General features: G+C 42.0%; 2 protein-coding genes across 5 annotated transcripts in view; one reads left to right on the top strand and one right to left on the bottom strand.

The window, feature by feature from the left end:
* LOC135090020 (DNA helicase MCM8-like) overlaps positions 1 to 17,803 on the top strand; it is a 28,048-nt gene extending 10,245 nt beyond the window's left edge. For all 4 annotated transcript variants that reach the window (XM_063986246.1, XM_063986247.1, XM_063986244.1 and 1 more), the window contains exons 9-16: positions 285 to 516; positions 1,535 to 1,701; positions 2,589 to 2,801; positions 3,519 to 3,667; positions 5,515 to 5,734; positions 6,511 to 6,672; positions 7,823 to 8,029; positions 16,445 to 17,803. In XM_063986246.1, the coding sequence (XP_063842316.1) occupies positions 285 to 516; positions 1,535 to 1,701; positions 2,589 to 2,801; positions 3,519 to 3,667; positions 5,515 to 5,734; positions 6,511 to 6,672; positions 7,823 to 8,026 (1,347 nt within the window). In that variant the 3' untranslated portion in view covers positions 8,027 to 8,029; positions 16,445 to 17,803. The remainder of the gene's footprint in view (positions 1 to 284; positions 517 to 1,534; positions 1,702 to 2,588; positions 2,802 to 3,518; positions 3,668 to 5,514; positions 5,735 to 6,510; positions 6,673 to 7,822; positions 8,030 to 16,444) is intronic.
* LOC135090018 (rootletin-like) overlaps positions 12,409 to 25,836 on the bottom strand; it is a 114,812-nt gene continuing 101,384 nt past the window's right edge. The window contains exons 25-40 of the mRNA XM_063986238.1: positions 25,603 to 25,718; positions 24,748 to 24,847; positions 24,066 to 24,255; positions 22,822 to 22,976; positions 21,967 to 22,143; positions 21,077 to 21,184; positions 20,132 to 20,311; positions 19,465 to 19,677; positions 18,859 to 19,056; positions 18,670 to 18,768; positions 18,031 to 18,129; positions 17,199 to 17,378; positions 16,433 to 16,570; positions 16,160 to 16,315; positions 15,090 to 15,222; positions 12,409 to 14,714 (exon numbers count right to left, since the gene is read on the bottom strand). Of these exons, the coding sequence (XP_063842308.1) occupies positions 14,713 to 14,714; positions 15,090 to 15,222; positions 16,160 to 16,315; positions 16,433 to 16,570; positions 17,199 to 17,378; positions 18,031 to 18,129; positions 18,670 to 18,768; positions 18,859 to 19,056; positions 19,465 to 19,677; positions 20,132 to 20,311; positions 21,077 to 21,184; positions 21,967 to 22,143; positions 22,822 to 22,976; positions 24,066 to 24,255; positions 24,748 to 24,847; positions 25,603 to 25,718 (2,244 nt within the window). The 3' untranslated portion in view covers positions 12,409 to 14,712. The remainder of the gene's footprint in view (positions 14,715 to 15,089; positions 15,223 to 16,159; positions 16,316 to 16,432; positions 16,571 to 17,198; positions 17,379 to 18,030; positions 18,130 to 18,669; positions 18,769 to 18,858; positions 19,057 to 19,464; positions 19,678 to 20,131; positions 20,312 to 21,076; positions 21,185 to 21,966; positions 22,144 to 22,821; positions 22,977 to 24,065; positions 24,256 to 24,747; positions 24,848 to 25,602; positions 25,719 to 25,836) is intronic.

The raw sequence follows: 25,836 nt of genomic DNA on the forward strand, positions 1-25,836 counted from the left end.
TTCCTTCCTCTCTCTTTTTTAAATGCAACTACTAAGCTTGAAATTATTCTTGTCCTAGCCTGATAACTGACCCTGAGGATTTTGTTTATGTCACCCTTGATATATCCCCTATACCATTTGTAGACCTTTATCTAATCTTCCTCATAGCTTTGTACCAGTCACTTTATTTGTTTGTAGCTTGGGAAACACAAAATTAACTTCCTATTATTTAATTTTTTTTTTATGTCCATGCAAACATCATTTATTATTATCATCTCCCTTGACACACATTTGTCTCTCAACAGGAGATCCAAGCAGAGCCAAACCTGTTCCGGCTGCTGGTGGGGTCTCTGTGCCCATCCATCTATGGCCATGAGATGGTGAAGGCGGGGCTGCTGCTGTGCTTGTTTGGGGGCTGTGGCCGGGGGGGCAAGGGAGGAGTGGCAGTGCGGGGCAATTCTCACATCTTGGTGGTGGGAGACCCTGGCCTGGGCAAGAGTCAGATGCTGCAGGCGTGTGCAAATGTGTCTCCCCGTGGTGAGTGCTGGGGTGAAGGGGGGGGGGGGCAGGGGTGAGTGTAAGGGTGACAGGGACGGTGGATAAGTTTAAGGATGATTTTTTTCTTTTTCTTTTTATGTATTTTTTAATGCAAGAGGGAGTCTGGCCAAGGGCAACAAAAGTGTTATATAAAATAAGGCCCACTGAAGGTGCCAATCCCCAGAGTGTAGTAAAAAGGGTTATCCAAATTTGAAGATAAGTGTCTCAAAATCTTCCTGAATCAGTTCAAATCAAAGGCAGGAGGAAATACAGAAGTTGGCTGGGAGTTCCAGAGATAAGAAATGAGTGAGTTAGTGATGGAGTAATGGCAGAAGTTATTTGACAGGCAGAGTTTTGTTCTTTTCTTTATTTGGTGATGGGAGAAAGATGGAGGAGTTAGCAATGAAAAGTGGGAGAAATTATATGATTAACAGAGAGAGCTTTGTTGTCATACTTTATTTGATGATGGGAGAGAAATAGAAGAGTGAGAGAAATGATTTGACAGAGAGAACTTTCTTCTTTTATGCTCTTTTCCCTCATGTAATAGTAAACGGATTAATGTAATATTTTCTCAGGTTGAGGAGATGCCTTGTGTAGATCAGCTGGTCTTCTCCAGTCTTCATAAGCTCATTTGTTCTTACCTGCATATCCATATCTCATCATTTTACAAGGGTCCATATTCTTAAATGCCCATGTGGAAGTAGTTGGGGTTTCCTTTGGTGTTTCTGTTTTTAGTGGCAATATGACATACATCCTGCATCACCAATAGGAAAAACACCTTTGAGAATCTGACTAATCATCTATGTGACCACTGGAAATTCACATCTATCTGTTTATTTACCTATCTATGTACCAGGCCAAGAATCTTACACAGGGTGGCCCAGACAAAGCACCACACACTCATACACACATCATTCACACTTTTAGCCCTGTTGACCACCATTGGAAAGAGAAACTGAAATAGGAGGTCAAAACGTTTAATACAGTCATGATAACCAAGACTGTGTTTGTCTGGCAGGAGTGTACGTGTGTGGCAACAACACCACCACGCCGGGCCTGACGGTGACGCTGTGCCGGGAGGGGGGCGGTGCGGGGGATTATGCCATGGAGGCAGGGGCGCTGGTGCTGGCTGACCAGGGCTCCTGCTGCATTGATGAGTTTGACAAGATGGGCAGCCAGTACCAGGTTGGTGCTCAACTCTCAACCTTCTCTGCCTTCCCTTGAACATTGTATGTGTTGGTTCATTTGTCAAAGTATTAATGATGTGGTTTTAATTCTTTGATTGCTAATGACATTTCTTCATTCATTTGAGTAACCTTAAAAGACTTCAGTGTGCCTATATACTGTACCAGGCTGGCAATCCCACATAGGGTGGCCTAGATAAAGCACCCCCCCCCCACACACACACACACTGGTAAACTCCGGAACTCCCTGCCTGCTTTTGTATTCCCACCTTCCCATGACTTGAATTCCTTCAAGAGGGAGGTTTCAAGACACTTATCCTTCAATTTTTGACTACCACTTTGGACTCTTTTATGGGACTGGCATCTCAGTGGGCTTTTTTTTTTTTTTTTTTTTTTATTGGATTTTTGTTGCCCTTGGCCAGTGTCCCTCCTACCTAACCTGCCCCCCCCCCCCCCACACACATACCATTCACATCCTTGTCAGTCCTGGGTGGAAAGAGATTATCTTGTGGACCCCTGTACTATACCCCAGGAGTTTAGACTTAGTCTAATAATCTTAATGCTTTGTAGACATTATTAAATGAAATAGATATCATTAATCTACTAAAGCATGCGCACACACACACACACACACACACACACACACACACACACACACACACACACACACACACACACACACACACACACACACACACACACACACACACACACACACACACACACACACACACACACACACACACACACACACACACACACACACACACACACACTTATTTCCTATACCATACAAACAAAGTAAGCCCAATTAAGACACTCAGAATTGACGTGGATGATGCTTGAACTTGCACTACACACCTTCCCACTGATAGTGACTCTGTGCAGGCACTGATGGAGGCCATGGAGCAGCAGACAGTGAGCATCGCCAAGGCGGGAGTATTGTGCACACTACCGGCCCGCACCTCCATCCTGGCAGCAGCCAACCCCTGTGCCGGCCACTACAACAGGGCCAAGACTGTCTCTGAAAACCTGAGGCTCAAACCGGCCATGCTCTCTCGCTTTGACCTCATCTTTGTTCTCCTCGACAAGCCAGATGAGGTGAAGAATGCATTTACAGTCATGTTATTCTGTCTATATTACATCTTAAGCCTGTCAGCTTTAGATGGATCTGTAATAGAAAAGTCTCCAGATATACTTGTCTTTGCATGCTCTTATTCTCTCATATCCTCCTCTTATCTCTTCCTGATATTCTTCATGTCATTCTATCTGTATCTTAAGAAGCCTCTAAGTGCCAGATTGATCCGTGATTGAAAAGTCTCCACGTTTTCCTGTCTCTCGCATGCTCCAACCCTCTCATCCTCCTCTCACCTCTTCCTCTCACATACTCCAGCATTGTGTTTTACTTCACAGCAGCTTGTCATTTTTCTCCCTTGTCATTTTTTCCTCTGATGTAATTTACTCCTTCATTATAATTTCGTATCCTTTCCTTCTCCAGTATCATTTCCTTTTATTTCCTCCAATACAATTTCCTATCATTTCCTTCTCTCATATTATTTCCTCCTCCAATATCATTTCTTATCATTTTCTCCTCCAGTATCATTTCTTATCATTTCCTCCTCTGATATTACCACTTCCTCTGATATTACTTCCTATCCTTTCCTCCTCCAATATCATCATCTCCAGTATCACATTCTTCACTATAATTTCCTCCTTCAGTATCATTTCCCATATTGCTTGTTTTCCTTAAGTTCACCACCAGCAGCCTTCACCAGCAGGCCACAGTGGTGGGAGTGACACGCCATCTGATCCCTGCAGGAGCTGGACTGCCGCTTATCGGAGCATGTGATGGCATTGCATAGCGGGATGGGTGGCAAGATGGGCCACGCATCATTCTCCAAGAGCAGGAACTCCAGCTTTGCCTCCACCTCCTCCACACTTGATGACGATGATGACAAGCCCCTCAGGTGAGTCTTGTGTGTTGGCTCTTTTCTTGTACAGTCATCCACGGCTTCAGCTTCCATGTCTTCACTTTCACACGGATTGCTACAAACTACAAATTCAAGAAATAGAGATGATGAGAGGCAAACTACCAGTGTTCATTGCTTTTTCTTTTTAGTTAATTGATGAATAAAATTTTTGAAACAATGTACATGCAGTTTCTCTTTACTTACATTAGGTTTTGGGGGCTCAGGGTGTTCTTAAGAGGGGCACTGGTTTTCCATGGATTTTCCTTATCCATGGGTGTGCCTGTTACCTAACCCCATGAGTGTATTGATTTTAACTTATTCACTGCCAGACAAACGTTTCCCTCTAGCACCTTTTTAGACCCTATCTATGTGCTAAACTTCAAATAGTTAATTGCCTCAAATGACAGGTAATCTTCTGTTTTCTCTCTTCTCTCTGTTGTGCCTCCACATAAACAGTGTTTATAGTGCTAAGAAGGTCAATAAAGGACAGCAGTATTGGTAAAATGGTCAAAGAGTTTTCATGGTTTTTGATGCTAATGTTAGTCTGGCTTACAGTTTCTGTTATCTTGCATTTCTTGATTAACTGTAATCTTAACCAATATGTACATCAGTATTTGGTCAGGTAGTGAGTGGGTAGGTCACATCATCATCCAACTCCAGCCTTCCTCCTCCAAACTCCCTGTTATACCTCCTTCCTTCCAGTTCCTGCCTCCCAACTCTTACCACAGGAGAGAAAATAAGGATTGAAATTCTTGTGATCTATAATTCCTTTACCATATTATTTACATTTAACTTTCTCTCTTTTTTACATTCTGTATTTCTCCTAACACCCCTTTCTATCTCGTTCCTTCCAGTCCTTACCATGTAACTCTTCTTACAGGAAAGAGAGGAGAACAGGAGAAGAGAGTTGAAATTCCTATGATCTATAACTCCTTACCATATTCTTTACATAAAACTCTCCCTCCCTTACCTCTTTCCATTCATCCTTTTAACTCCCCTTTCTACTTCCTTCCTTTCAGTTCTTACCACAGGAGACAAAGTAAGGATTGAAATTCATGTGTTCTGTAATTCCTTGCCATATTATTGACATTCAACCTTCTTTTTCCCTTATCTCTCTCTGTTCTTCCTCTCAGCTCCCTGCACAACACATTTCCTTTTTTTTTTTGTCTCAACTCTCAGGAAATAAGAAAGCTAATATTGTGTTCTAGAACTTTCTTAGCACATTCTTTACATCGAATTCTCCCTTCTTTACCTCCTTACATTAAGTTCTTCCTCATAGCTTTTCCTTATGCTTCCTTTCAGTTCCTGCCTCCTAACTCTACCACAGAAGAGAGAATAAAGCTTGAAATTCTTGTTTTCTGTAATTCCTGAGCTTATTATTTACATTGAACTTTCTGATGCAATAACTCATGTCTAATCTTTTAAAGCTATGTAATGTCTCAACACTGACAATCTGATTACTATTCTTTTCATGGGGAAGTAATGTTTCTCTCTCACTGAATCCTTTAGTTTTCTGTAAACTGCATTCTTTATTCTGTAGGGGAGTAATGTTTCCCTCACACTGAAGCCTCTACTCCAATACACATTCAGACCAAAACAACAACACAAAATGAAAGACTTATGCAGGCTTGCATACAACACTCACAACAGCTGCCTTGCTCTTCCCACTTCTTTCCCTGCAGTGAGTACCTGAAACACACAATACCTTCCTTTCCCTTACCACCTCCAGTCCTTCAGTGAGTACCTGAAGCACACAACACCTTTCTTGCCCATGCCACTACCCCTGCAGTGAGTGCCTGAAGCACACAACACCTTCCCTGCCCTTACCACCTCCACCCTTGCAGTGAGTACCTGAAGCAGCCCACCTGGGAGCCCCTGGATCCTGTGCCTCACCAGCTGCTCAGGAAGTACATCTGCTATGCCCGCCGCTACGTGCACCCGCGCCTCAGCCCAGCTGCTGCCAAGGTGCTGCAGGAGTTCTACCTTGACCTGCGGCAGAACCACGTGTCTGACGCTATCCCCATCACCACTCGGCAGCTGGAGTCACTGGTGCGCCTCACTCAGGTATGGTTATGTTGTTAAGTTCTGTCTTTAGTTGTTACTTGAGTTCTTCCTTCAGTTCTTCCTTCAGTTGTTTTTTGAGTTATTACTTCAGTTTCAGTTTCATGATTTGAGGGAGATTTCAAGTTATCTTCCAATTTTGGATGATCTTTTTGACCTTTAGCGACTTGCATCTCAGTGGGCATTTTTTTTTCCTCCCCTTAACCAATGCCCCTCTCACATAAAGAAAAGGTTGTTACTTCAATTGCTACTTAGCTGTTATTTCAACTCCGTTGTTACTTAAGTTCTTACCTCAACTGTTATTTCAATTGTTAATTAACTTCTTCAGGAATTTTCTTCATTACTTCAGTTCTTTCTTCAGTTGTTACTCCAGTTGTTCAGTTTTTAACTCAATTCTTACTTCAGGTGTTACTTCAGCTGCCTTCAGGGTGGTGTCTCAGACTGTGTGTAGTAAAAGAACACTTGATTTTGTCAATTTTTAAAGATATGAATAAATTTTTCTTTATTTTGTTCTCATATATAAATACAAAATTCAGTGTGGATAAGATAATTAATGAAGATTTGTCAGGTATCATGTTTTTAAATAAGATGACCCATTTGCAAATCACTGTTTATGTGTAGTTGCTTTCTTTTCATTATCTCCACAATTCTGTGCTGTGTTACTCATCCTTCATTACAAGTGGCGTGATCATTACAGTAGGTATATAAAAGTACATTAAGGACACATGGAATACAGCAAGACTCCTGACTCTCATTCCTTTCCTCCCTCCCTCCCTCAGGCCCGGGCGCGGTGTGAGCTGCGGGAGGAGGCGACGGGTCAAGATGCACAGGAGGTGATTGAGGTGATGCGCTTCTCCATGAAGGATGCTTTTGCTGACGACCTGAGCCTGGTGGAGTTCCAGATGTCCCTGGGAGAGGCAAAGACGGGATCCAGGGGGCCGGTGAGTTGGTCTTTTATGTGTTCTTAGGTGTGCTGTTTAAGAACATGAGCAAATAAGGGAAGCTGTAAGAAGCCATCGGGCCTACATGTGGCAGTCCCTTTATGAGAACATAAGAACATAAGCAAATAAGAGAAGCTACAAGAAGCCATCAGGCTTACACGTGGCAGTTTGTGTATAAGAACAAAACATAAGGGAAGCAACAAGAAGCCATCAGGCCTACATGTGGCAGTCCCTGTATGAGACATGCCTACCTTTTTCCACCTATCATCCTTATCCATAAGTTTGTTTAATGTTAAACCTCCCTAATGACGCAAAAATAACAACCTGATTACTGAGTCTATTCCATTCATCTATCATTCTATTTGAGAACCAATTCCTTCTCATCTTTTTAAAGTATAACTTTATCAAACTTTACTTCTTGTCCTTGGCCAGTTACTGAATCTGAGGATTTTGTTTGTCATCATTTTTGTTTATGTCATCCTATGAATAGTTTCCATTAAATGTGGATGTGTCTGTCTAGTGTAGAGGATTAGACTTGTAAAAAAGTAGAGATAGAAATATTAATGTTCTGTCATCAAGCATTTGGTATTACACACAATTTTCATTCTTGTATGGCATCTTCTCTGGGTGTGCAGCTCTGCCCTGTCTACCATAAAAGCTCAAGAGGCCAAGATGAATTTTATTTAGTCCTAGGAAATGTTCAGAAGAGTGTGTGTGTGTGTGTGTGTGTGTGTGTGTGTGTATGTGTGTGGGTTAAGATGGATTTGATTTAGTTTTAGGAGATGTTGAGTGTATTTACCTAGATGTGATGTATAGGAAAGGAGCTGTGCTTGTACTTTCCAGGCTGCATGTAAGCTATTATCAAGCTTTTCTTAATCTTTAATCTTTTGTTCCACACACAGATCATCTCTGATTGTTGTATTCTACTCAACACTGTACACTGCAACCAAGTCTCCTCTCTCCCTTCTCTTCCAGAGAATTGTGTGTGTGTGTGTGTGTGTGTGTGTGTGTGTGTGTGTGTGTGTGTGTGTGTATACATCTTATCATGGCTATCTGTCTTAGAGGGGATGTTAGCTTGGTATCTAGAGAATCTTGGCTGTAGGTAGAAGTGTGTAATGTAGTATTCTCAAGTGTTCTTGTGTACTTGCAGGTGAAGAAGTTCATAGCAGGCCTGACTCGGCTGTCAGAGAAGACCTGCAAGTCAACCTTCAGTGTGAACGAGATGAAGCAACTCATCAAGCAAATGAACCTGAAGGTGCCGGACTTTGGAGACTTTCTGTCCACCCTGAACCACCATGGCTACCTCATTAAGAAGGGCCAGGGTGTGTATAGGCTGTCCTCCTTTGACTGCTGACAGGTGAGTGTTTCAGGCACAAACTTGCCACACTAATGATGTAAGACGAATAGTTGTTTGGATGAGTAAGTCTCACTAGTCTCACCTCAACTGCTTGTTGCTGCCAAGTATACAAGTAAAACATATCAGTGCTTAATAATGATCTGTATTAAATTTAGTTAAAAGTGAAAACTCGAGATATTTAATCTTTCACTGCTATTTGCTATATCTCTTATATCACAAGTCACTCAAGGAATTCAGTACCATTCTACAATCATCTTGAAACACTAACTGGCTAGAAATGGTAAAATTAGTGGTTAATGTGTCCTTTATCTTCTTGTAGTTGGTTGTAAAGATTTTGTTGTGATTTTAGTGGTGTGACTTGTTCAAAACTAAAACATAAGAGTGTCATTCCATATAAGACAGAAATAAGGAAGGTCTGCTCAAACCAGCCACCCATCTCAAAGAGGTAGATCTGTGATGGCACCAAGGAACTTGTGAATTCTTCCCCATAGGAAGTTTATAGGACTTGCTATTCTTTCCCATAAGAAGTGTACAGGACTTGCTATAATTGCTAACATAAACTCACTGTCACAAACTGGTTGTTGTGCATATAATTTGAAGATAGTTTAGGAAGTTGTATTTTTCTCACAAATTTTAATGTACAAAAAAGTGCATTGGATCATGAAAAGTTTCAAAGTTGGTGGTGCAGTGAGCACTGGACCAAGACTCTCCCTTAGTGATGTGAGGGAATGCTGGGTGTGTGTGTGTGTGTGTGTGTGTGTGTGTGTGTGTGTGTGTGTGTGTGTGTGTGTGTGTGTGTGTGTGTGTGTGTGTGTGTGCAGTTATCCAGTGTCAGTCTGGATGGGGTTGGATTTGCATAGAAAATATTAAAAGATTTACAAGTGCAACAGTGAAACTGATGAATGATTGTAGTCTGATGATATAGGATGGGCCAGGAGAAGGCTAGGGATTTCCATTCATTATAGAAAACTTGAAGGATTTGCCACAAACAAAACAAATGCAATAAATTCTATACAATTTGCCAATTTATTACATGGAGTTAATTTCTCAAAAATGTCTTTTAATTGATCACCAATGCTGAACTTGTTAATTCTTGTCACAAACTCATCCATCATCTGCTCCAGCACATTCATATTCATTTCTCTAACCTCATTTCTTGATTGTTTTCCCCTTGGATTTAAAGGACAAAGTGTACTCAGCAAAACCAGGGAATATTTAGGAGCTTTTTTATTTATTTATTTATTTTATTTATTTATTTATTTTTTATGTAGGAGGGATGCTGGGCAAGGGCAACAAAAATCCAATAAAAAAAAAATGCCTACTGAAATGCCAGTCCCATAAAAAGGTCAAAGCAGTAGTCAAAAACTGATGGATAAGTGTCTTGAAACCTCCCTCTTGAAGGAATTCAAGTCATAGGAAGGTGGAAATACAGAAGCAGGCAGGGAATTCCAGAGTTTACCAGAGAAAGGGATGAATGATTGAGTATACTGGTTAACTCTTGTGTTAGAAAGCTAGTCAGAATAGGGGTGAGAGAAAGAAGAAAGTCTTGTGCAGCGAGGCCGCGGGAGGAGGGGAGGCATGCAGTTAGCGAGATCAGAAGAGCAGTTAGCATGAAAATAGCGGTAGAAGACAGCTAGAGATACAACATTGTGGCGGTGAGAGAGAGGCTGAAGACAGTCAGTTAGAGGAGAGGAGTTGATGAAACGAAAAGCTTTTGATTCCACCCTGTCTAGAAGAGCAGTATGAGTGGAAACCCCCAGACATGTGAAGCATACTCCATACATGGACAGATAAGGCCTTGTACAGAGTTAGCAGCTGGGGGGGGGGTGAGAAAAACTGGCGGAGACGTCTCAGAACACCTAACTTCATAGAAGCTGTTTTAGCTAGAGGTGAGATGTGAAGTTTCCAGTTCAGATCATTAGTAAAGGACAGACCGAGGATGTTCAGTGTAGAAGAGGGGGACAGTTGAGTGTCATTGAAGAAGAGGGGATAGTTGTCTGGAAGGTTGTGTCAAGTTGATAGATGGAGGAATTGAGTTTTTGAGGCATTGAACAATACCAAGTTTGCTCTGCCCCAATCAGAAATTTTAGAAAGATCAGAAGTCAAGCGTTCTGTGGCTTCCCTGCGTGAAATGTTTACCTACTGAAGGGTTGGACGTCTATGAAAAGACGTGGAAAAGTGCAGGGTGGTATCATCAGTGTAGGAGTGGATAGGACAAGAAGTTTGGTTTAGATCATTAATGAATAATAAGAAGAGAGTGGGTGACAGGACAGAACCCTGAGGAACACCACTGTTAATAGATTTAGGAGGAGAACAGTGACCGCCTACCACAGCAGCAATAGAACGGTCAGAAAGGAAACTAGAGATGAAGTTACAGAGAGAAGGATAGAAGCCATAGGAGGGTAGTTTGGAAATCAGAGCTTTGTGCCAGACTCTATCAAAGGCTTTTGATATGTCCAAGGCAACAGCAAAAGTTTCACCAAAATCTCTAAAAGAGGATGACCAAGACTCAGTAAAGAAAGCCAGAAGATCACCAGTAGAGCAGCCTTGACGGAACCCATACTGGGGATCAGGTAGAAGGTTGTGAAGTGATAGATGTTTAAGAATCTTCCTGTTGAGGATAGATTCAAAAACTTTAGATAGGCAGGAAATTAAAGCAATAGGACGGTAGTTTGAGGGATTAGAACGTATCTCCAAGATGGTCAGGAATACGAGTAGGGTGTTGCACCAATTGCTCTAGGTCGTGGAGGATAGCAAAGTTGAAGGCTAGTTCACCAGGATGGTCATTGAAGGGAGAGGAAAGCCAAAGCTGGTGGTGAACATTGAAGTCTCCAAGAATGGAGATCTCTGCAAAAGGGAAGAGAGTCAGAATGTGCTCCACTTTGGAAGTTAAGTAGTCAAAGAATTTCTTATAGTCAGAGGAGTTAGGTGAGAGGTATACAGCACAGGTAAATTTAGTTTGAGAGTGACTCTGTAGTCAGATGGTGGAAAACTCTGAAGATTCAAGAGCGTGGGGACGAGAGCAGGTTATGTCATTGCGCACATAAATGCAACATCCAGCTTTGGATTGAAAATGAGGATAGAGAAAGTAGGAGGGAACAGAAAAGGGGCTACTGTCAGTTGCCTCAGACACCCGAGTTTCAGTGAGGAAAAGAAGATGAGGTTTAGAAGAGGAGAGGTGGTGTTCTACAGATTGAAAATTAGATCTTAGATCGCAAATGTTGCAGAAGTTAATGAAGAAAAAGTGGGGGGGGAGTGTCAAGTCACTTAGGGTCGTCGACAGAAAGGCAGTCTGACCTGGGGACATTTATGGTCCCTTCCCCAGATTGGGACTCCGAGGCTGGTGTAGGAGTCACCATGATAATTTTGAAATTTTTGAGTGAAGGGTGTGTGTGTTATTAGGTGCTTGTAGTTTTGTGTGGAGGAAGAGAGTTGTCTTTAGAGGGCAGGCTGTGACTGCCCCCTTGTGTTGTGAGACACAAAGGGAAACGTTCAGTGAGGTCACAGCTGTGTTTAATGATAAGTTCACAACACCCCCTGAACAGTGCTTTAGACCTCACTGGGAGTGAGTAATTATCGTTTTGGCAGGTGTCTACTGCCTCCTCCTCGTAAGGAATGCATCATTGCTGAGGTCAGACAAACGACTATTAGTTGACCTGGAGTGGGTCATGGAGGATTTTGTGGCAAGACTGAATGAACAAGTTCAGTGCTGTGGTGAACACTTGAAAAATGTTGCTTTTAAAAATAAGTCTTGGATAATAAATAGCCAAATATTTACTAATATGAACTTCACTCTGTTGCATTATTTATGGCAAATCATACAAGTTTTCTGTATTGATTGGAAAACCATGACAACATATTTGTCCCACCCTGTGCTTCAAGGCTTGTTGTAACTTCACTCTGTTGCATTATTTGTGGCAAATCATACAAGTTTTCTGTATTGATTGGAAAATCATGACATCATATTTGTCCCACCCTGTGCTTCAAGGCTTGTTGTGCATCAATATTTGGGAAAATGTGACCTGACTAAGAGCAACATGTTTTAACAATTTGTATGTGATCTTTTGCAAGTCAAAAGGAGTTAATAGCATATCCCATACATCTTCTTCTATAGGGAATAAATATGAGAGAGTACTTCTTGATGTCACAGATGTGCCCCTGTCAGGATGAGAGTAGCTGGTGTGAGCAGATTTTTCTTACTAGGATGTGTTGATCTGTGAATCATTAATTTTCAGCATTCTTTCCATTCATGCAGGAATTATTCAGGGTGGCATGAGTAGATCTTGCTTGGTGGTGTGTTCGATTCCTTACTCATAAAACCTTTAAGCATTTCTTTTTTTATTCATTCATTAATTTCAAGGTGCAGAAGAAGCACTGGCTGGACTTAATGTATTTTTATTTGTGTCTATCTACAAGACATGCATATTCATAAGCTAATTTAAATACAAATGACAGTTACCCAAAAGTAAACTATCAAAATTTGAGGCAGACACTTGATCCCATGTGTTTCCCTAAAGGTCTAATGTCACAATTTTCAACGATAGTACTAATAACTTACTTAAAAACAGGTATTTAGTTACAGGATTATAAAATGTAAAATCAGTACAGGAATTACAGCATTGTCTCCTTTGGGACTGTCATGTTCCTTTCTCACACACAAGAAAAGGGGAAGTCCCAATGCCTGTGTTTGGTTTGTGCTGTACATTTGGGCGGATTCTGAGCACCAGTGGTCACCTGCAATCTAAACTTCACTTGTTGGTCTACTGCTAGACCAATAAGAAAGTGACATGGAACATAATCAACAACAGATAGAAATATAATGAAACAGACTGATGGAGTGAAGGAAATCAGTTAAACATTTTTTTCATAGCTGTACAAAAGAGAAGTGAAGAGACTTAATTACAGTGATTCCTTAATTGTAGTGACTGGCCAGACATACATTTCTTTGGATTCATTCCAGAAAACACCCCTGGAGAAAGACTGTGTGGAGATGTGTAATGTAAGCACCATGTTGGTGAAGAATGAGGGGAAAGTGTTGCTTGGGGGACTGTGGTGTCACCTGTGGTATGCAAACATATTGCGGGGGACATCATGTGGGTCTGTGGTCTGTGAGAGAGAGAGAGAGAGAGAGAGAGAGAGAGAGAGAGAGAGAGAGAGAGAGAGAGAGAGAGAGAGAGAGAGAGAGAGAATCACTGTAAATTATGCTTACATTAAAAAAATATTCACAAATGTTCTAATTATAATAGTCTTTACATGTAATATAAAATTTCTGTAACAAATGTGTGATAGCAACAGAACACTGGCAGCATGGCACTGGTCAAGGCCAGCAGCTGTCTTGTGGAGGCTCAACAGTGCACTGATTTTAAATCACTTTTGAAGGATGGATGATATTTAATATTTCATTCAAAGTGGAAAGGATGGATGATGTTTAATATTTAATTCAAAGTGGAATGAGTTAAAAGAATTTTAGAAGGATAAAATTCTGTTAAGAGGAACACACTAAGAGCTGCTGGAGGCCCTTCCATTGCCAGGTTGTTGGTATTTTCTTGTGTTTTGAACTTGCAATATAAAAACTTGTGTTTGAACTTACAATGTAAAACTTTGTTCATCACCTTGAACAAAAGGCACACCAAATGGACGAAGTGTGTACCTAAGGCTACACTTGATTTGCTACGTTCTAGGAATGTGCAATGTCAATTTTTTTCTCACCTGAATCTACAAATGGCTACACTGACTTTAGATGAGCTACTCGAGTCTGTGATGGCTAGTAAGACTCTTTCTCAGCCAATACACTGCAGTTTGTTGGTTGTGGCAGGCAAGCACCACTGCTGAGTCTGGTAGGCTGGTCGTGTCTGTCTTAAGGCATGATATGGACTCCCAGTAGCAATGTTACAATTATTCTTTGGTTTGTACTGTCAACAAGCAGAAGGCAAGCTGAGGAAGGTGCTGCTCTATGTTGTGGAGGTTGTAGTATGTTACTTTGCAGAACAATCTTTCCTCAGTATTAGAGCTTGCTGGTAATTGACTTTTGTGACTAATGGTAAATGTCAAACTTTCTCTGTGTACAAAGAGCAGCCCTTTTACAACTCAGACTTGTAGTACCAAAATTATCACATTGCAAGACTGGCAGTGAAGATAACAAACACCAGCATCTCTCCCCAGCAGGGTTCTCAAAGCCTGAAACTGCAATGGTAGAGTCAAAACTACACTCAGGTTGAGATACTGTAAAGTGGCAGTGTTTTGTAGCAAGTCCAAACAATGCAGTTCACTTAGCTACCTGTGGCAGTGCACCCTCACCTTGTGGACCAATATGAGCTGCCACCAGTTTGCTCTTCAGGTGATGAAGAGGAAAAGTTTTGCAGCTCTAAGAGGCAAGGCACAACACCCTCATGGATAACTCCTCGTGCCTTGGCCTCGCTCATCAACACCACAAGTATGATGACGTCCATTTCACCAAAGATGAATTGGCAACACAACCAACCCCAGACTACTCTTCACTCTCCACCAGCATCTACACCACTGTGCCAAACAAAACGGGTTGAGCCTGCCGAGGTGTGGCTCCAGATCACGTGAAGGTCAGCGTCTTCTTGGGTTGGTCAGCGCGGCGGTCCGGCCCGGGAGAGGCCGAGGCATAGCGCCGGGAGCGGGACGAGCGTGGCGACCTGCTCTGGCCGGCCGAGAGGCTCTGCAAGGGGGAGCTACAGTCAGCTGTGTGGCGGGAAGACTGCAGCCTCAGTCTTGATGCAAGAGTGATTCATGCTGGGCACTCACAGGTGCTGTTCAAGCAATGCAAGACATATTTCATGCTTCAATAACAAAAATATTAACAAAATTCCAAGTAGTTATAAGAACTGCAATAAAAAACACTTTTTAAGTGTGTTTTTGTTGTGGTAAAATAACTTACAAAAACAACACATTTTTATACAAACTTGATACTTTTGTATTTGTAAAAATCAATTAAGAATAAGTAAGCTTTGTGTGATGAGGCTTAAGTCATGCCCAATCAGTGCATTTAAGTTTCACATAGAGGAAGAGAAGACAGAGTCACTGAGAACATTACAGCGTAAGGAACCATAACGCTGAGGCATGTGTGAGGAGTAGGAGGCCGTGGGGGCCCAAGGACGGAAGCTGTCCGACCCCCGACCCACACGGAACTGACTACGCAAGGCAGAGGAGGGAAGCCGCTCAATCCGCTGGCAAGGGAAAAGACGAAGCAGATGCAGTACCCATCACAGAGCCCCAGAGTGTGTGCCTCCGCCGGTCACCCCGGCCCACCACCCTCCCGGCCCTGCCTCAGGTGGGAGGCCAAGCTCCACTACTCAAAACAATGAACAGTGTGAGAGAGAGAGAGAGAGAGAGGCACAAAACATGGAGTACAGAGTATGCCTCTCAAAAAGTTTATTTCTCAAAAAGACTGTTGGAAAGAGAGTGTATGTCCTGAGAAAAGTGTTAAGGCAAGATTCTAGTCAAATCATATTCATGTATTTATTGATTAGAAGTGACAGATCTTGGAAGAACCTAATTTACATATCTAATGCTGTCTCTAGATCAGAGCCAAATAAACCTTCCTGCATCAGCTGTTTGGTCTCATGCAAGGCTGTAACACTACTTGGCCAATACAGTCTAAGCAAGCACTGAGTCTTGAATTCTCTAAGGTTTTGATGTGGTTAAGGTTCTTGTTACCACATTTCTTCATTTCTGAATTTCGTCTTTAGTCATATACACACATTTATGAATTTATGCTACCTTAAAAATGTATTACTTTACCAAGAAAAATTGTCACAAATGGAGACCTTAATTGCAAATAACTCAAGGTTATATAGTTTAATCTGCAAAGGAAATGTAGCTGTAGTTATGGCTGCATATTTAATGCCATATAGAGATGGTGTGTGTGTGTTTCAGCAATCATTTGTAGCATCACATGAGTCAAACAGCAAAATTTTGAAGTTTTAACTGCAATATTATCTGGCATTATACAGGTTTGCAAGGGAACTTTTTCTATCTATAAAGAATTTAGATGGACTTAGAAGAAGCATTACCTTCAGTCTAGGTAAGAGACAACTACTACCAAGGTCACTCCTCTACCAGAAAAGGAAAAGTGTCACAAAAACCTCACCCTGATGCCATTACCTGGATCTCTGTGTCGAGCACGCCGCTGGAGACCCTCGGGTGCGTTCCAATGGTGTGCAGGGAGTCTGTCATGGATGTTCGGATGCGCCGCACATTTGCTGCCACTGCTGAACTCCTGTTGCGGTATTCCCGGATCTGGTCACGGTACTGGGCAATCTGAAACAGGGAGATGTGTGTGTATGTGTGTCTCACAGGTGAAGGTGTCTTCCTACACAACATAAGGCAAGTGAAGTAAGTGTTCAGTAAAGAATGTCAACACTAAGATGTCCATACCTGTTGTTCCAGGGAGTGGATCCTCAGCTCGCACCTCTCCTTCTCCTGACGGATCGCCTCCATCTGGTTGGTGAGGCGACGGATCTTCTCACTGTCAATCTGCCGCTCTCGTCGGTGGTCACTGCTCATCTCCAGTGTCTGTGAGGAGAAGCACATCAACAAAATAAGATGCCCTTTCACACTGCCCTTCATGTAATGACCTGCTCATCTTTAGTGTCTGAAAATGTATATAAAGAATACAAGATCTCTTCTCAAACTTCTCTAACAATTGCTGTCTATCTACTTATGTACCAGGCTGGCCTAGACAAAGCACCACACACATACACACACATCATTAGCACTCTATGCCCTGGTGGAAAGGAACAGTCTTGTGGACCACACTACTACACCCCAGGAGCTTAGGCAATACATGACCATATTGACTATCATAACAAGTTAGATTCAGATGTTTTAATTAATTTTGTTCCACACTATAGTTCTAAACATTATACTGGCTACACATTGGATTATCTCCTCTTTTCAATCCTATTTTGTTTCTTCTACATACTTGTTAAGACTATGAGGTGTTTTCAGTTGTTACCTATTGCAGTGAAACAGTTAAGAGTTTCCCAATGCATTCCTTAACATGACTTTCCTTAACCAGACTACACAGTAATAATTCAAATGAAGAGCAAACAGTATGATATTGTAGTAGATGAAGATATTCCCTTCACTACAAGTCCCCTGTGGTGGATGGAAGCAGCCCAGCTGAGCACAGCACACTCACCTCCTTCAAGTGCTTCTGCTGCATCTCTGTGTTCTGAGTCTCCAGATCGTCAATCTTCCTCCTCAGTTCCATGTTCTCGATGCGCATGCTGCTCACCGATGAGTCCATGTAGGGCTGGTCTGGCCGCCCCGTGTGGCTGTCAGGCTGAGGCCGTCGGTGGTCCTTCCTCTCATGCTCATACTGTTGTTTGCAAGACGTTAGTGAGTGCATGAGGGAATGACAACGTGGTGTGCTTACTTATACATGCCAGGTATTTACCAATGACATTACTGATGGAACAATTGGAGCAGCACATTCCACCACTACTGATCTACGTAGGTGTGTGGCTACAACTCACATTTATAACAGGTGACAAATGAAAGAAATGTAAATTTCAGTTATTATAGTTTCTATTGTCATAGTTGCTGTCAAGGAACAACATTATTAGTTTTAGGTTTAGATATTGTGAAAGTTATTTATCAAAGTTCATAGTTTTAGATTCTTAAATAAACTAATGGAAATATTTTTACTTACATTTAGTTTTATAAATGGAATTTATTTCATCATGCAACTTTAAAAGTTCTATATATGATTATACAAAATATATTTGCAATATTTTCTTAAAAGGTGTTTTACTTACTTCAATACCAAGTAATTTCACAAACTACAGCCTGAGAATGATAACCATTCTGTGCCAATGCTCCTCTACATTACTTCAGCAGCACAATCAGTTGGATACAATTATCACACAAGGTCTCTACCACTACCACATTACACAACTTGTCTACAGCCGAGGCAACACAACATTCAAATCACAGACAATAATGAAATGAGTGAAGCAGGTCATGCCTACCTTATTTAGAATTTTCTTGAGATCAGATTTGTCCTTCTCAAGTCTATGTTCTGCTTTTTCATAATCCTTTTTTTCCGCCTCACTTATGGCCAACTTTCTCTGTTGATGGAGGAGGCAGCGAGTGAGGGAAGGAGGGAGTGTATGAAAAACTTCTTTGCCAAATCAATGCTGTCAACTCATGAACTCACAGCCACAGCACAGGTGGCTGCTGTCCACCTACCAAACTCATAGTCTCTTCACATATGAGTACATGCAAGCACACAGGATCATCTCTAGTTTGATGATAGCATTCTGAAGATTCCTTCAACTCAAAAATTTTCCACAAAACAACTTGCAAAAAATAAACAAAGATTTGCTGCAAACAAACTCCAATATCTACTAAGCTTCAATCAATACTGGGCCATCATATAACCCTACCAGGGGGCCATGACAAGGTTCTACAGGGCTGTGAAAGACTGCCTCACAAGAGGACAGCTGGAATGACCTTGACCACAGCCAGCCCAAGATACAAGAAACTACTAAAAGCTTTTCTACAGCAATGTATATTTGCTATTACTGAAGTAAATATCTATGTACAAAACTTGTTCTAGATGACGAGATGAGGAATACAGGATGAGAGACAATGCAATGCTAGCTCACCTCTAGATCAGCCACTTGGGCGCGGAGTTCTGCCTTTTCTTGCTCCAGACGGGTCACCTTTGAGAGAAGCTCATCCGTTGAGGATCGCTCACCAAGGTTCTGATGGAGAAAAAATAAAAAATTAGCCTTACAGTGTTTCCTGAAATCCAGAAAGCAAGACTATGCCTTCTTTACACTGCCAGCACTCACCCCTTTGAGAGACTTCATGGCCATCTCCAACTCAGCATTCCTGATCTCTGCATTGGAGAGGTCCTGCTGAGCCTTGTTCTTGGACTCAGACAGTTGGTCCTTCTGACGCTTGAGCTCGCTGACGGTGCTCTGCAGGTCGGCCACTCGCTCCTCCAGCTGCCGCCGCTCCGCCTCGTTGCGTGTCAGCAGGTTCTGGGACTGATGGGTGCAGCTTTTACTTATATGTTCAATGTGAAGTCACTTACCAAAAGATCACAATCATCATCATCACTGCAAACGCTCCATCTCAAAATGTACACCTGTATTCATTCATTATTCCATTTAATTCCTCTTTTTATTTATGTTCCTTAAGAATTCCACTTTCTACATGCCTTCAACTTCAAGACACACAGAAAACCCCATAACAAGCCTTAGCACACCCATACAACCCTTCATGTACCCATTTATTTATGTTCCTTAAGAATTGCACTTTCTACATGCCTTCAACTTCAAGACACATAGGAAACCCGATGACAAACCTCAGCACACCCACACAGCCCTTCATGCACCCATCACTACTCACAACACTGGCAAACCTTTTACTGTACTGTGTGTTTGTCTGCTCACCCTGCTGAGGTCTTCCTGCATAGTGCCAGATGAGGACATGGCTTCTTTGAGTGACCGGTTCATGGATGACAGTTTGTCCTTTAGTTCACCCTCGGACTTGGATGTGGATGCTAGCTTGCTCTTCAAGTCCTCCACTTTGTTGCGAAGTGAGGAATTCTGGTCTTCCAGGGTCCGCACTGACCGGTTTAAACTCTCCTTGGAGGCGTGCAGGTTCTGGAAGGGATTTCTGGTTCAGTTTACGAGTACAAAATGAACTAAAGTTAACTGTCCCTGAGTTTCCTGTGTATTATTACTATTAAAAGAGACAAAGGTAGGAGGATGAGAACATTCCACTGAGAACTTAAATGCATTAACAAAGTATCTGATACCTTTTCTATTATTTTTGGCTCATGAATTCTTGCAACTATAACCCTTTCACTGCTATTTGGCACATCTTTCCTTAATTACTAACTATTCTAAAACATTTTTCTTATTCAACAGCCACCTCCAAACATTATACTGGCCAGAAATTACAAAACATATTCTTTTTACCCCCTTTCTTCCTTACAGATGTTTATAAAGATTCCATGCATTGCTTTTAGTTCAGTGAATTATTCTATAATGCACTGAAACGGTTAAAGAAAAACGATGAGCTGCTACTAAAATTTTGTGATTCTTCCCTCCTGACCTCAATCTCCATGTGCTTTTCACTGGTGTTCTTCTTGGCAGCGCTAAGTTCAGCCTCCAGCCGAGACTTTGAGTCATCCAGCAGGGTTTCACGCTGCTCTGAGGCTCGCAGCTTCTCCCTGATGTCAGCATTCTCCATCTCAATGCGACTCACAGCACTCTTCAGTTTCTGCACACGGTCCTGGGAAAGGCACAAATTGTAGATTATTTTACTGTTGTGTATTTATTTCTTTGTGTGATGTGCACTTGCTGTCCACTTGTTAAGGAAATAATTTCTTTCTTGACACTTTCAGTGGTAGTGGCTGTTGTGGTAGTGACTGACAGCTAAGAGTTTGAAATTTCAGTGGTGATTCATCAGTCTTAGAAAATAATTCCATGAGTGTTACAAAACATCATGTCTCTAAGCAACTGCAGTGTAAATTTGGAAGGCTTGTCAATTTATGCAATGAATGTTTTCATGTATTCTTGGTACTCTCAGTGGTGGTGACTCACAGCAAATAAGAAAGGTGATTCATCAGTCTTACAAAGTAACTTCATGAGTGTATTGCAAAGCATGATATCTTATTGAGTGTAGAGTAAATTAGAAAGTTTGTCAGTTTAGTCATAAAATATTTTTTTTGTAATTCTTGATATTTTTGGTAGTAGTGATTCAAAGCAGAGTTAGAAATTTGAGTGATAATCTGTTTGTCCTACAAAGTAACACAAGTGTAATGTCTTTTGTTGAGAGCAGAGTAAATTTGGAAGATTTGTCAATTTATGCAACAAATGTTTTCCTGTAATTCTTGGTACTCTCAGAGGTAGGAATCTCAGTGGTGATCTGTGAACCCTAAAAACAATTCTATGAGCGTATTACAAAACATTGTTTCTAATTAAGCACAGGATAAAGCTTGGTTTTGTCAGTACATCCAACAAATGTTTCCAGTAGTGACAGTGTGTGGCTGCTTACATTGAGGGTAGACCTCTCCTGCTCCAGGTCTGACATTTTGCGGCGAGTGTTGCTCAGCTCCTCATTCAGGGATCGGATCTCACTCTCCTTGTGTCGGAGAGAGTCCTCCTGAAACACAACACATAAGATGAATATGGCCGACACTCAGCTTGGTAGGACACTTGTCAATTTCTGTTACTCAATGATCATTTTCTGTCTATCAATATACATGGCCGGCAATCCCACATGCGATGGGCCCAGACAAAGCATCACACACTCATACACACATCATTTATACTCTTAACCCCATGGGCCACTGTTGGAAAGGGACACTCTTGTGGACCACCATACTACACCCACATACTTCCACACACTTCCACAGCAAGACCCAACAGCATACATTAGTTAAACCCTGCCCCTTTACACTGACTGTCTATCCCACACCTACCCCATTTCTTATTACGTTACAAATCTAAAAATAATTTACATAGCAAACATAATGAACTGCTCCTTTGTTCACCCAAACTCTTATAACAAAGGTTTAAGCTGTCTCACCACACAAAGCCTTCTACTTTCACCTCTATTCTGTCCAATTCTTTAATGCAAGAGTTAACCAGTATTTCTAATCTCATTCCTTTCACTGGTAAACTCTGAAACTTCCTGCCTGCTTCAGTATCTCCTCCTACCTTTGACTAAAACTGATTCAAGAGGAAGGTTTCAAAACACTTCTCAAACTGGATGTTTTTTTTACTGAATTCTATAGGGAATGACTGGCACCTTCAGTGAACCTTTTTTTATAATGTTTTGTTGACCTAAGTTTGTGCCCCTCTTACAAAAAGTAAATAAGCAAACAGATAAAATAAAATTAATAAATAAAAACATAAGAAAATTTGGCTGATGGCTCGTAATACCTGTTGGCTGGACTGTGAGACGGCCTTGTTAAGTTTGTCATCAGCATATCGCTTCCTCTCCTCCAACTCCGAGAGGGTACGAGTGACATCCCTCAGCCGCGCCTCAGACTTCTGGTGCACCTCCTGGAGCTCAGAAAGTTGACGCTCCAGACTCGCCACACGAGCCACTGCGTCATCCTGAAGGGGAGGAAAAAGCTATCAGGGTGACTCACTCCTCTCAACCCCATTCTCTTTACTTCCACTTCATTTTTCTTTCAACACCATCCTGTCCCCTGCTTCCATCCTCCCCTCTGCATGTGCCTCTCTCTCCCACCACCACTCCCTTTCTCTTCATTTCCACTCCAGCCTCTTGTTTTCTCTGTCTCCTGCTTCCATTCTCCCCTCCCCTGGCTCTCTTTTCCCAGCCTGCCTCACCATCTTCAGCTACACTTTCTCTATTCCCACTCAAATCTCCTATTTTCTCTCAACACCAATGTCTTCTGCTTCCAGACTGCCCTTCTTTCCCCATCCTGGCTCATCCTCTCTAGCTCCATTCCCTTTCTCTTATTCTCACTTCAGTCTCTTTTTTTCTCACCACCCTGTCTCTTCCATTCTCCCCTACCCTATCCCTCTTTCCCCAGCCTGCCTTACCTTCTCTAGCTCCACTCCCTTTCTCTTATTCCCAGTTCAGTCCCTTGTTTTCTCTCACCATCACCTTGTCTCCTGCTTCCATTCTCACTCTGCTCCTCTTTCCTCCAGGTTACCTCACCCCCTTTCTCTTTCTCTTCATTTCAGTTTTCTCTCAGCACCACCCTGTCCCCTGCTTCCATTCTTCCTTCCCCATGCCTTTGTTCTTCTCTCCCCTGACCATCTTACCCTCTCCAGCTCCACTTGGTTCATCTGGGTCATCAGTGCCCTCAGCTCGTGACGCACAGATTCAGGATCGATCTCAGCCACATTGATCTTCTCAGGCGACCCAATAGACTCAAGGGAAGCCTGCAGGTCTGTCTGGCTACCAGACAGCTCGAAACCTGTGGGCCGCCACACCAGGAAGATTAGTACAGAGTCATAGTTATGGATGTGTTGCTTCTATGTTTGCTGTTTGCTTTGTATACAGTATATGACCAATGAATGTGTGTGTGTGTGTGTGTGTGTGTGTGTGTGTGTGTGTGTGTGTGTCATTTCAATGGGTGATCCATTTAGTCTAAAGTTACTAATGCCTAGGATTCCTTTGCTACTTTCTAGATCACTGTTCACTAACTACACTTTCTCATCAAACCATTCTCATTATGCAGACACATTCACTAATATCTCTACAAAGAATTTTAGAGCAATATACACTTGCAAAATCTTGCATTGTGATGCCAAACACCTCATGCAACTTATGTAGTTATTTCTGTCTAATCTCCTATGTTAATTCCACTGATGCAATAATAACTAATAGAGTGTTGTTCCTAGAGCATCAAGACTACATGTGTTGTGTTCACTACTAATCATAATGCAGTGCTCTCTCTCTCTCTCTCTCTCCCCCTCACTACCTTTTCAAAATACTGCTAAAAACCAAGGTAGTTTTCTTTAAAATTTCCCATCTCTCTCAAAAGCAAATAGTTTACTTCATTTTTTAAGTTTCCAGGAAAGCCATCACTACTCAAGCATGAAGTGAACTGTCCTTCTACAACTTTAAGGCCTCATCTGTACAATATGCAGCAAGTCATTTTAAGACCCAGTTCACATGATTGAGCACTGCCTGCCAGGCACTTGCTTAATGCCTGTTGTTCAGACAAAACAGACAGGCAAACCAATGGAGTGTTCATGCCTGTGGTTGAGTGAAAGTATAAGATAAGGCTGTCTGTCTGGTAGTTTGACCGTTTGCTGCCGGGCATAATAAACAACCCAAGTGTATGAAGACACACAGGCTTTGTCGGGTAAATGGGCAAAGTCTGTCAGGTACTGTTCGATCATGTGGACAGGGACTAAGTATTTCTCTCTATGTCTAATTAACTGCCTGCCATTGCCATTACCACCACCACCACCACCACCACCAGCACACACCAGGACACTGAGGGACAACAAGTGATGGGAGCAACACAACATCTACAGTGCAGCCGCTCTATACCAACCAATCTTGGTGCCCTTCCTGGAACGGAGAGAAGGAGAGGCTGGGGAGATGTCCTGGTACATGCGGGTGACAGCACGCAGTGAGGCATACACGTTCTGCAGCTTCTTCTCCAGCTGCTCCCGGGTGTTGTCCAGCGTGCCCAGCTGCTGCTCCAGTGCTTCTACGTGCCCCTCCTCACGGGACAGCTTCACCTAGTGGAGCAGTTGTGTTAAAGTGCATCAGGTGTGGAAACAAAATAAAAAGACACCTTCACCTGATGGGGCAGTTGTGCTGAAGTGCAACAGGTGTGGACACAAATTGAATGAGTGTAAAATGTACTAATGAAAAAACTAACCTGGCATAAGAAATGCATTAAAAAACAGAAAACTAGTGAGCAATTTTGACAGCATAAAAAAGTGTTAATCCTCAGGTAGAGAAAACTGACACACACATAGAGTTTTGCATATTCATCACTCAGGTTAGAATATACTATTGTACTAGTGGAAAAACTAACCTGATATAAGAAATGCATTAAAAAACAGAAAACTGGTGAACTATTTTGACAGCATAAAAGGGTAGAAAAAACTGACACACAAACACACACACACACAGTTTTTATTTTCATCACTCAGCCTTATACAAGATTAGAGCTTTCTTAATAGTGATTTGTGTTGCTGCACAACACAAACTTCTGCTGCTGTTACCTTGAGGTTGCTGATCTGCTGGTTGGCATTGTTCAGGTAGTTCTCAAGGTTTTTCTTCTCATCATTCAGCTTGCGTTCATTGGCACGGGACTCCTCCAAGCTGTGGAAAGGTAAGACAATAATATTTTGGTAAACACTCACCTAAATCATTCAATGCAAAGCTATGAATCTTTGAAAGTTGAATTCTTTGAGTTGTTCTATTTCTTCACCATCCCACAACCTAACACTTTGAAGAGACAGAGAAGACTAAGGAAAACATGGATAAAGAAGATGAAGAGGACAAGGAAGAGGAAGCAATTAATCAGCCTAAGCAACAGCTGAAGGGAAGCAACACTGGCCAGACTGTCTGCACACACTGCTCTGCAGGAAGGCCAAAGAAACTCTTACAAATGAATGAAGAAATGAAAGAATGTGAGGAGAGGAAATAAAAAAAATCCAGTGATGAAAAAATTTAAGAAAGAAGACATATTACAGTTCCTAATACAGGATGTATACCAAACTGTATCTCTCCCTCCTGCATCAAAGGCATACAAGACTAATAACTTCTACTTTTTCTTACCCCTATTCTGTCCACCTCATTAATGCAAGAGATAACCAGTATTCTCAGTCTTTCATCCCTTTCACTGGTAAATTCTAGAACTCTCTGCTTGCAATACTTCCTCCTACCTATGACTTGAACTGTTTCAGGAGGGAGGTTTCAAGACACTTCTCTAATTCTGGATAATGCTTTTGGTTCTATTCTTTAGGGACTGGCATCTCAGTGGCCTTTTTTTTTCCTCCTTTTTGTAGCCCTTGGCCTGAACCCCTCATACATAATGAAGAAAAGTACAGGCAGCAGCAGCAGCACGGCCTCACCTGGTGGCCAGCTCGTGCTCCTTGGCAGCGTGATGGTCCTCCAGCTCAGTGAGTCGCCGCTCCAGCAAGGCAAGCTCTGTCTGAAGGTTGTCTCGGTCACGCTCATACTCTGCCAACTGAAGCAGAAATGCACGGGTTTATTGGCACCTAGTGCAATGGAAATAAGCTAAAACAACATGACCTTAGTACAGCCAACACAACATGACTTTAGTACATACTCTTCCAGTCAGGCAA

The sequence above is a fragment of the Scylla paramamosain genome, chromosome 34, assembly GCF_035594125.1.
Source record: "Scylla paramamosain isolate STU-SP2022 chromosome 34, ASM3559412v1, whole genome shotgun sequence".
Taxonomy (NCBI): Eukaryota; Metazoa; Arthropoda; class Malacostraca; order Decapoda; family Portunidae; genus Scylla; species Scylla paramamosain.